General features: G+C 38.1%; 1 protein-coding gene across 3 annotated transcripts in view; it reads right to left on the reverse strand.

Moving 5' to 3' along the window:
- Positions 1-12,060, reverse strand: part of ATP2A2 (ATPase sarcoplasmic/endoplasmic reticulum Ca2+ transporting 2) — a 45,398-nt gene that overhangs the window by 19,370 nt on the left and 13,968 nt on the right. For all 3 annotated transcript variants that reach the window (XR_001874665.1, XM_017814216.1, XM_017814218.1), the window contains exons 6-7: positions 2,049-2,129; positions 573-658 (exon numbers count right to left, since the gene is read on the reverse strand). Coding sequence is in view for 2 of the 3 variants with exons in the window: in XM_017814216.1 (XP_017669705.1) it covers positions 573-658; positions 2,049-2,129 (167 nt within the window). In the remaining variant the exon portion in view is untranslated. The remainder of the gene's footprint in view (positions 1-572; positions 659-2,048; positions 2,130-12,060) is intronic.

The following is a 12,060-nucleotide window of genomic DNA, read 5'->3' on the forward strand; positions in this document are numbered from 1 at the left end:
GGTTTTCCTTTCTCTTTTTTTTTAATTAGGATTGTATTTTGCCAGATTTAATGCTATTTACTATGAGTAATAGACGTGTTCTCATGGACTCCCTGTGTGAACATACGTTCATGAGAAAGAACAGTTAAATTTTCTACAAGCAGCCTGCCAGCAATAAGAGTTATTTTCTTACCTAAAAGGTATTTAATGCTTCCTTTCCTATACAGTTTTCAATTTTAGCCACACAATATCACAATTTGTGTGGGCATTCTTATCACTCATAAGAACTATTACTTTAGAAAATTAATGCAGAAGCACTTTAAAAGTGTGTGTGCTCCACCTTTCAGGAGTTCATTGTGAAGGACAAAAATAATTTTCCTCATATAGGTTTCATCCAGCATCTTCCCTGAGGATAGCTTTTATTAAAAGTTAATTCTAATTTTTAATTCATTTAGTACCTGGAGACACACATAGAAATGTGTATAGAGAATATAACAAAAGTCCTACAGCTTTTAGGGGAATATTTAAAGTTCTGCTCATTTTTATCAGCTTCAGAATTATTTTACAAATTACTTGAAAATTTCAAAACTTACAGAAAAGAGCATGTTCTTCTTGTCTTGGTTTACAGCACGAGGATCAGGCACAGGGTCAGTGTGCTTAATAACAGACACAGATTCACCTAAAATAATAAGAAGAGACTGTACATGTATCTTGAGTCCTGAGGGAATCAAAAAGTTATAATCCTCAGTCCTAAAATTTTTAAGATGTTAAACTTCTTTCCTCACACGATTTTATTTAATTGCTTAAGTGAAACAAGGAGTTGTTTCAGTTGATCAAGAAAACTGAATGGCTGACTTTTAATGAAAATGGTGTATCTGTTTCTGTGAACACGTCACAGGTATAGAAAGGTTCCTTTTCTATAGAAACAGCTGTTTGTTGCTACATCAGATTTCACAAGGTGCTGCTCTCAGCTCCAGTCACGGAGTTACGCTGCTTTTTGCAAACTCAAGAGAACCAAAGGTTCCTACTTGTAAAAGCTTTTTGCTAAACAGCATCTTAGACTTCAGTTCTACTTTGTTAGTCAGGAGACTCGAGCATCAACTTGGCTGAAAACAGAATTCTTTAAAATAAGAATTCCGTTATTTAAATAAAGGCAAGGAATTATTCCCTTTTTATAGATTTCTGGTGGATCATTTCTTCTACTTATTTCAGTTCCAAACACGGAGTGCCTCCATTTTTTTATGCTAAACATAAGTAAGCTTGATCAGTTCTGTGCTATTCAGGATCTGTACTGAGAAACTTTGGGGTTTCAAGGATGAAAAACAGCTTGCCTATCAACACTTCACTGTTTTAAAATTCAGAGCTAGTTAACATTAATTTATGCCACCAAAACAGGCTGACAGATCTTCATGTTCCAGCTGAAAGCAAACTGTTGGACCACGCTTGGTTGATTCCCAGCTTCTTTCCTATATTCAGAAGTACTTCTACTTTGTTTTGTTTGCAACAAATCTGAAAGGGGCTCTAAAAATAACTCCTGCACTTGAGGGCTGGTACCAGAAAACACATGAATGTGTGTGCACAGAATTTCAGCAAATAAGGCTTGAGTGTGCTGGGTAACAGCAGCTTAAATGCTGCCAGTATTGCAGAAGTTATTCTCTCCTGTGAGAGAGAACAGAGAACTGGTGCAGAAGACATTTAGTAAGATTTACTTTCATATTTGAGTGGTGACAAGATGTTCAAACCTAGAAGATTGTGTAAACTAGAAGAGAAATTCTAAATATTTTACAGTTTGGTTTCCCACAAGTTACTCGTGTCTGTGCTGGGGGGGAAGGGACAACCAAAAAACCATCACAGGTCTCAGTAAGAATGTTCATCCCACTAAGGGAACACAGAGCCAGTGATGAAGCAACACATTCAGCCACTCAAAGTTACCAGATGAGAACTTTGCTGCATTGAATGCAACAGAGTAATTCAGTAGCTGCAGGCTTGTTTCTAATGGATTATTCAAAATAAACGGTGCAAAGGCACTTCCAATTATGCACATAATTATACAAAAGTCACAGAAATACCTGTGAGAATTGACTGGTCTACCCTTAGAGTTGTAGACTTGATAGAAGTAATTCTTATATCAGCAGGAACCTTGTCTCCAACTACAAAGAAAAGAAAAGAAAGTTAGAATGTTGCTATTTGAGAGACTTCTAACCCAGTGAACTATTACCTTTATCAGCCAGAAAAATGACTTTCCAGTAACTGTTCAGATGACTAAAATCACCAACAGCTTATTGCTGCTTTTGTGATCTGCAATACTCCAGTTTTCTGGGTATCCAATTTACATTTGCCCCTACCCAATCTCAAAGAAAGAAGCTGTAAATCACTGGGATTGTTTTTCTAATCACATGGTCCTTTGAAAGCAAAGGGAAAACATTCTCAAGAGCAAGATATCCATTTCAGAAGACATATTTATAAACAATCAAAACCGTAGCCAAGGTGAATCAAGTTCCCTTTTTCAGAACAACTGGTCCTGGAGAGTCTTCTGGTTGTTTTCTCTATGCCCAAAGTGAGTCCTCTGCTCTCCAAAGATCAAATTCTCCACATTTATTTATTTAGAAAACTAAAAGAAGTTGTATTTTCCTTTTCTTTGGCACCAATTGTGAGAATAACGTGCTTCTGCAAATATGCTCTTGTAATGTTATACTTTGAATTCTGCCAGATGTTTCAGAGTTGGGAGTTCATTTCAGATCACACAGTAGATTTTCCACTAATGTTGCTCTATTAAATACACCACAATCCACATCCCAGTTACAATTTTCACTCAACTCTCATGTTTATTTTACCACATATGTTTATACCTTACAGAAGAAAACACTGGAAGAAAAAAATAAAACAAACAACCCACAAACAAATCGAAAAACATCCACTAACAAGTGTTTGAGACACCAAGGTAGATGCTGAAATTTAACAGCTCCTAAAAATGGCAGAATAATGAATCCAGTTGCCAACTGAGTTCCGGCATCTCCATCATCCCACAATTAATTCTTTTACCTTCCTACTTCCTCTTATCCAGCTTTTCCTAATTTTTAGGAATTTTTGAGACGAGAACTAAAGGCCCACCATTTTGTGCCTGCTGCAAATAAATGGTTGCAGCAAATTCCCTTGCTAAAGCATATTAATGAGTTTCATTTCTGACTCATCTGGAGGGGTTCTACGTTCTGCATGTCAATATTCCACTGAACACACATGACTGAACACTCCTGATGTAATTCAGCACTCAAGTGTCAGCTATACTATAAAAAATAATGCAAAGAAACAAAGAAGAGACAATAACCAGCTAAAGACAGCTGATCTGAGTAGATGGGAGTGTGTGTCCCTGCAGGAAAATTAAAATAAGCTGCAATTCCTGCAGGAACTGCTTATGCAACCAGCAGCAATAATGCACATTAACAAATAATGCCATGAAAAACTCGACAGTGGTGTCACAGCCTTGGATCATCCAACCACTCACACCCTGAGTGGGAAACTGTGGAATAAAACACTGAAGAGGAGAGTTAAGTGTGACTACAAACATTAGAAAAACCTGCACCGTGTGACTTCCTATAAATTCAGAGAAACTCCAACCATTAAAATCAGCAAAAGATTGTGTAGTTTTGCTTGTAGACTTGGCCATGTGTTTTTGTAAGCATGTGTATACAAAGAGACAATAAAAACAGCCACAAATTCCCTTTTTGCATCATTATACCATGTGAACACTAATTTAAGCCACAATGCCCTTGAGCAGCAAGAGAAAACAGCCTGAGACAAACGGTGACTTAGGCCAAAAAAGGCAAAACTATTCCAAGTGCTCTCCTGGAGGCTGAGGAGGGTTCTGTGCACACACAGGAGCAGCTGCATTTCAGTCATCCCTGACCACCAGGCCAGGAGGTGAAACGCTGTCCATCTGCACCAACATTTCCAAAGAGCTGGAAATCTACAGCCAACTCCTCCACCACAACACTGGCAAAGACTTGATCACTCCATAGCACAAAACATCTTCAAGCATCCAAGGAACTGGACAGAACATGGCAAAGTTTACAAGTGATTTTCGAACCTACTTCTGAGCTGCTCTAAGTTTTTTGAACTCAAACATAATATTCCCAATTTCTAAAGCACTTGGAGAGAACCCTCTAATAATTATTGATATTTAAGCATCAGCATTTCCCTGAAAAGTGCTGCTGTCATTATCAATTGCCTGAAGCACCAGAACTGAAGTATCACATCTATTATGATAGTGCAGCTTTCTAAGTTTATCTCAACAATTTAAGATAAGACACATTATTCGCTCCCCACCTCTGCCTGAGAAGGTTGTAGTAAAATATTCAAGGCATTTCCAAAAGGCAGGAAAGCTGCACATCAGGGTCAAACAAAGAGCTATTTTAAGCAGCTCTTTGCAAAATAACAGCTATGACAATAAGTCATTTATTATCTGGAATATACTTTCATGAGCACAACTGAAACTGCATATAAATAGGAAATCATCCCATGATTGATAGGAACCACAGGAAATTTTTAGTGAGCAGTGTAGTGCACATCTTATCCACAAGCACAAGGCTTTTTTCCCCATGTACTTTAAAACAGGAAAGAAAATGGTGTTTTGCTGTTGGTTTTGGGGGTCTTTTTAAAATTTAATTACATTTCAGTCCACAAAAACCAGCAGAAGTATTACCCAAGGCTTGGAAGACAACAAGAACTTAGAAGGTGAGTATGTATTTGTGTTGCTCAGTACTGAGCTGATACAATAAATGGATATAATCCCACACTGACATCTAAAATAGTCAGTTGCAGAAATATTGTCATCTCTTATTTTCAAAGTTTTTAATTCTAAATAGTCAGTTGATTTCCACAACAGCTCTGAAGAAATCAAATAAGCTGCTTTCAAAACTACCCACATATATGTTTCTAAAGTATAGTGTAGTCAAATATGTAACTACTGATTAAAACACCCTTCTAAATAGAACATTGACTGCTGTTTGCAAGGGTGAAAGGAGGTTTTGGTTTGAATCATTACAGCTTTACCCACAGAATCTTTTTATTCATGCACAGAATTTTAGAATTTTAATACTGAGCCTCAGCACACAAAGGAATCTGTTTCAAAACAACCTGGTCCCTGTAAGGGGGTAAAAAAGAGAAATACCCATTTTATTTAATTGTGCATGAGTCTATACTGAAGCAGACAACTTACAGTTCCCACTCCTTGATAGAAACTGGAGTGGTATTTAGTTGTGATATGAATTTTAAAAGTTTATGTTAATTGTTTTAAACATTCCTTCACTGAAAATAGGGATAATTTAATATCTGAAAATGCTGGGTTCTTCAGCCACCCAACCAATGTTATCAGCCAAGAGTCCCACTGATTACACTCCAGCTTTTCTTCTCAAGTTCAAAGCTCCTCACACTTTATCTTACACTGCTATAGGTCAAGTTCCCTCTGTATGAACAGTCATTCACATAAACATTTGATTTTATGGGCAGTACAACCCTTCTTACCAACAGAGCTCGGCACGGAACGAGTGTCTGCAGAGTAACTGAAGCTCCTCAAGAAGGGAGCCTTTAAAGGACAACCCAGGGCACAGATTGCCCCATTCAACCTGCAAAGTTGCCTTGAAAGAGGAAATAATTCAAGTCTCCAAGCCAACTTCAAATATAGAATATATTGAACAGTGTTAGTCCCAATTTAACACTTGGCAGTGACCAAGTCCTACAGTGAAACCATCAACCCATCGCCCCGGTGTTTCACCTGAGCACTGACACCCCTTGAACACTTCACCAGTTTCCAGCACAGCAATAAGAGTAAATATTTAATTTCAGAATTCTGTCAGAATGTGGTTTGAGACACTCCCTGGGAGACCTCTACAGCCAAAATACAACTTTAATGTTGCAGGTGAGACCAGTCTGTGGTTTGAGCAGCCCAGGACGATGGGTAGAAGTGATGGGGCACATATTTATGAATAATGAAGCTGGAAGGAAAATAACTATTAAAGCTGTGTGGATTTCAGTCCCTGTTATATTTTTAGCCACTAACAAAGAACTTTAGACTACAACAGGACCGTGCTCATCTTTCAAGTCTCAAATCATTGAGACTGTATCTCAGTATAGTCTCTTGAAATGTATATTCTACATCTTCTAATCAACAGTAAGTTCAAGAAGCAGCATTAACTTTACCCCCAAAAGCCACTACGGTATAGAACAGGCCTCAGAATAAAACTACTAATTTAAATGTGTACTTTGAACACTGATATCAGCCCTAATAACTCTGATCCCTCCCACAGCTGGAGACTTGCTCAGAGGGGATTTACAGGCAGGTACACTATAAAGAGGGAAGAGCTTTGTTTCTTTTTTATGTTAGTGTGTCACAAGAACAATTCCCCTTCTTAGCAAAGCAGGTACCAAGTGTTTGCAAAAGGTCCCTCTCTGTGTTCACTGCAAATGAAAGGAATTTTTCCCATAGAAGTCAGAATGGCTCTTCATACACAATATGTACCTCACACTTTCTTACTGATGTTTGTCATTAACCACAGCCAGTGTCAGCCTGGATTCTGTTATCAGCAGGCTGGGAGCTGGAATTGGACTTTTGCAATAAAGACTATCAGTACAGCTCCAAACTATTCTATAGTTGAACAATTTGGGAACACAAACAGTTCCTGAAACCTGAAAGCAAAAACATCCCCAAACCAACTTCCATAAAATACCAAATGGGGAGAACAAAAAAAAAAAAAAGGTGTCTTAATCTCTCAAACTACATTGTTGACACACTCATGTATTTTGACTTTTGCAATAAAGACTATCAGTACAGCTCCAAACTATTCTATAGTTGAACAATTTGGGAACACAAACAGTTCCTGAAACCTGAAAGCAAAAACATCCCCAAACCAACTTCCATAAAATACCAAATGGGAAGAACAAAAAAAAAAAAAAGGTGTCTTAATATACTGAAGTTCATTGTTGACACACTCATGTATTTTGATTTTTAAGACACCATGGTTTTTCTCCTGCTTTATTAGGATGTTCTCATTTCATCAGGCCACGGTAGAAATACTATGGAATTCAGCCCACACAACCTGCCCCACTGCTATCAAAACATCTGATTCAAAATACACGGGGTTTTACCATCAAAAGGGGAAAAGGCTAAGTATTTATTAATTCTTTTGACAAAAAACATTAAGTGTTAGCAATTTTCTAACATGATATATTATTATGGGTACAGTTACTTAAATCACTTTTCCTAATGAGATTTTTAGTCTCTTAATTCAGGAGTCAGTTATTTCAGTCTCCTCTCTTGCCCAAAAATAAATTCCTCATCCCTAAATTAGAGGACACACCATTGTGTGGGTATTTACTAAGAAACCGAAGCAACCAAAACTTCCTACATGAAGTATGGGAGTCAGCTTAAGCTTAAGGATTGAAATGAGTAAATAGCACATTTACTCATTAAATAACTTAAAATAACACACCTGGGATGCTACAGAACTGAGTATTTCCTGAGTTCTGAGTGAGTATTGAATTGGGAATTGCTGGAGGATTTTAACAGTTAAAATTGACACATGATCAGATTGTGCATATTTAGAGGTAGAGCTGCTCCAGCACAATTAGTTTTTATATTAAACTTCCTTAGCACAGCTCAGCTCCTCTCCCCCCTGCACAGACAATCTTGTCTTCCCATTGTGCCTGATTTCCTCAGACCATCAGAAACTTAATTTTTCTTCCGTAGTAACAGGTTTGAAGTATTTAACACTTCCTGAACAGGGTATAATAAAATGCTCCCAAAAATCAGAAGCTCTATAAAACAGGAAGATAATTGAGTCCAACTACATTTTCATACAAGGCCAAGAGTGTCAATATGTCAAAATTAGAGGAGTTATTACAAGACACTTGAAGTCTGAGTTTCCACTCCAAACCAGTAAGATTTATTTTTCAACAAGACAGAGATTAGAACAGCAACAGTCCATCAGTTGTAACCACACCAGTAAAACAGCATTTGCTTTTACTGACAAAGAGACAGAACAATAAATTTAAATACGTTCATTCTTTGCATGAAACAGCCTCTATCATAAACCTCCTGCATTCTGGACAGAAATGGAGTTTTCTGTACAGTGTACACACAGTGTGAGTATCCTCAGCTAAGAACTGTTAAACATAGAGGTTAAAAAATTTCAAACCACACAGATATTGCATTAGCATCAATGAAAACCAAAAGGACAAGAAAAGCTTTGCTTTCTGGGATCAAAATATTTTCAGGTTGGAACCATTTTTCAGAAAAAAAAGTGGAAACTGAATTAAACACTACGTAAGACTTAAATTATTCCTATTTTATTCCTTCTCATTCTGTAAAAATATGCTCGTGTCATTCTCTCTGAAGAGGGCACCAGAACATTAGATAAGATGTGCTCATGGACAGGGACTGTGCTTCTAAGTCTGCACTTATTTCTGATCTGAATTTGTCTAGTTTTTAGCTTTTAATTAGTGGATCTATTTATATCACTGTGCTCTAGATTGAAAATTCTTGTGACCAGCCTATAAAGGTATCTACCAGCAAAAAGAATGGACTGTAAGTTAAGCCTCAATTTCTGCCAGATCAGGTAGAGAACAAGCACATCTTCACACCGAAGTTTCCAAGTTATGCTGCATTTAGGTAACATAAGAACAGTGAAGAAGAATCATGGAAGTGCAAGTTTACTTTAGCCTTAAAAAATAAAGAAAGCTTGCTTTGCCAGGGTGAAATGGTACTAACAGAGCATTATCTTGATGCCCAAGCATTTTGTTCAGTACAATTTGTGCTTATAATAAAACCCCACTCGGTGTTGGTTCTATCAGAGCACAGAATATCAGATACATTCTCAATTCAAACAACTAAACCAGAACGAGTTTCACTATTTTTACTTTAAAAAGTTTGGCACCTCTGGAGGAAAATGCTACAAGAACTGGGGGAAAAAATGGGAAGTGTGTTTTGTAAGATTTCAAATGTGTGTTAAAAGGGACACGAGTTTAGGCTGTGCCCTGAGTTGAACCTCACATAATTCCAGACTCCAGTCAAGCCTGGAATGGAGTTTGGACTGTGCCTGGTTATCTCAGAGCTGCCTCTGATGTGTTGGCCAAAATGTTCACTGAAGCACAGAGATTTATGCACTGCTTGTACCTGTATTTATTAACCACTGATGTACCTTCCTATCTCTTCTGGTTCAAAAGCAAAACTTTGTGGAAAAAAAACAAAATATGTGCTTTAGAACCCAAACCTGACAAGGTAAGGAAACACCCACAACTTCTGCAGCCCATTTGTTTCCCCACCAAGAGAAGGTGTCAGCAGTTTGCTGTAGAACAGCCTCCAGCAGGTCCCTGTTCTGGACTTCAGCCTTACTCCATCCTTTCCATTATTTTTTCCAATCTTAATAATTTCCCAGAAAAAGTAAACCTGCATCTCTAGCACAGAGTCTGAAAATCAATTCTAGGTATTAGAAGAGTAATACAGGCACAAAGACACAGATGTTTTGGAGGAAGATCTGCAACATCAATGTTTGCTGCCTGTATTACCAGGGAGAACCTGCAGCTCCTCATAATCCTGGGAGTTTGACATAATTCACCTCAAAAATCTTCCTTCCTGACCTTCTTCATCCCAAAACTTATCTTTCATTCATTATAAAGCACCCAAGTGCTTTACCAAGAGTCTTAAAGTGCTCTGCAATTGGAATAAAAAAACCTCAGAAAGTAATTCTTGCCTACTCTATGCCAGGTATAAAACTAAGCCTTGTGGAATACACACTAAGTTAATAAGCAACAGCTTCTGGGAACTCTGTGTATATTTTTAAGCTGCTGAGTACTTACAGATACAGTAACAGATGACAAGAAATCATTCAATTCCTCTTCCCAATTCAGGGAAAACAGGAACTACTGTGACTGGGCTTTGGTCACTTACTGACTGCAACTAATGAACTTTCATTTATTAAATTATAGAAATGCAGATACACTGTATCCAAACCAGAAACTTTTAGACAGGAAAATGCAACAGAAGTGAACAAAGCTCACTTCTGTTCCCAAATGTGCTTCTATTAAAAAAAGAAGTGATTTACACCAATTTGCCTGGCTGAACTTCATAAAAAACTTCTAAGAACTAAGGCCATGCTGGTTTAAGTTTCTCTTTGAAATGTTACTTTAACCCAGCAAACAAAAACTCAACTAAACCAAAGTATATCTAATCTGTTAAGATAGCCCTGGTTACAAGTTTAGAGTGCACCCTCCAACTAAGTCCAACTTTTATAGCAGCATGATAATCCATTTGAAGACGGGCAAACCGGAGAGCCATGTGAGGACAGCATCTGGATGGTTTTCAGTTCATTAGTTCTGAGAAACAAACTCTGTAGCTCAGAAACCCTCACCCACTACAGCTCTGAGAGCTGTGCCCACCACAGCTCTGTGAGCACATTTAAGGCACACATCCCAAACCTGTGACCCCAACTGCATCCCAGAGAGTTCCTGTTCACTGTACAGCATCTCTTCCACCACCTCTGCTTAGGCAGACAGGGAAGAAAGTCTTCCTAACAACAGGTAGTTAAGAAAGTCATGTCTGCACAGTCTCTGAGCAAACAAACTACAGTATCTGCTACACCTGCAGAAAGTGGAATTTGTTGGCTACCAGACACAAGGAAGGGTAATTGCTCATCCAGCACTCTGCCCTGTCACACCGATCCCAAGAGACACCTCAGGCACAAGGTTATTTATCACCCGAGGGACAGTTTAATTCAGGTTACTCCATATTTACTGCAAGGTGTCAATGCAAACCTGCAGTTTCTCCCTATTACTTCAAGTCAAATAAACCAGCATCTGTTCCAAAAGCTTTAACTCAGAAAGCCATGAGGCAGATGGATAGTCTATATAATGAACAGTCAAACCCTACAAACAGCCTCAGGAGCCAGAATAAAAAGTGATAATATAAACCATTATTGCACTGTCTTTGGGTTACACTAACCAACACAGGTTATCTTTAATGGGTTCAAAACTGCTGAAAATACCAAGTAGTTTCAGAAATGGTTCAATGCTACTTATTCTCAGGGAACTCCTGCAATGTAAAGAGGGAAACATATTCCCCCACGTCCCCCAAACTGCAATATCAATCTAACAATTCCTGTAACAGAGTCATCTCTGTGTCAGACCCATCCACAGCTACTTCAAATTACCAAAGCTGTTACAGCATTAAATACAACTATATTGTAGTGGAAGACCTGAATAAATTTGTTCAAAATTAGTTATCAACACAGGTGAGAAACCTATCACCTGGCTGTTTATGCCACTTGGTTGAAAGATATTTGCCTGGACACACAAATGTCACTGGCACTTTGCCTAGAATTCCATAGCCAGATATGTATCCCAGCATGGAGTGCTCTGTCACTTCCCTACATGGTCATCTTTTTGCAAACACCGTGTCAAAGGCCATCAGAGTCCTCCTGCTCTTGAGGCACAGGCCTGCACAGAGTCTCCCTCACCTCCAGGTCCTGACACCAACACTGCTACACCATGTGTTGCTCTTCTCTACTTGCTCAGGAGCTTTTCCGAGTTTGATTACAATTAAAACTTCATCATTGCCCAGCTACTGGCATTTATTATTTCAGTATCACAATCTGTATCACACTGAAGCACTTATTTCTCTATTGAACATCCACATGACTTACAATCAACTGCAGCTGCAAGTGAAGGTAATTTAAGTGTATTTGCCATTATAAGAAAAATATCATGAGTACTTCAGACCAGCTTGGGATTGTTTGATCCACCAGTTAAAGTAAGTATTTTACCCACAAAAGATTCTTCAGTCCATCAACAAGCCAGACCACCCATCTTAAAGGACAGTCATAAAGCTTGGATAATTTTTGTTTTTCTACATGAACCTGTCCTTTCTTTAAGAAAAAATAAATTAGTTCTACACATGTTGGACTATCAGACATTGTTTTACAAGCTGATTTTAAAATAATGCAATAGTAACCCTATGAAAAAAGGATACTGTGTTTGTTAAAGACAGCCTGGTGCTATAGGTATTCTAGTCAGGGGTTATTCCCAAATCATTTC

The sequence above is a fragment of the Lepidothrix coronata genome, unplaced genomic scaffold (genome assembly GCF_001604755.1).
Source record: "Lepidothrix coronata isolate B3197 unplaced genomic scaffold, Lepidothrix_coronata-1.0 Scaffold44, whole genome shotgun sequence".
Lineage (NCBI taxonomy): Eukaryota > Metazoa > Chordata > Aves > Passeriformes > Pipridae > Lepidothrix > Lepidothrix coronata.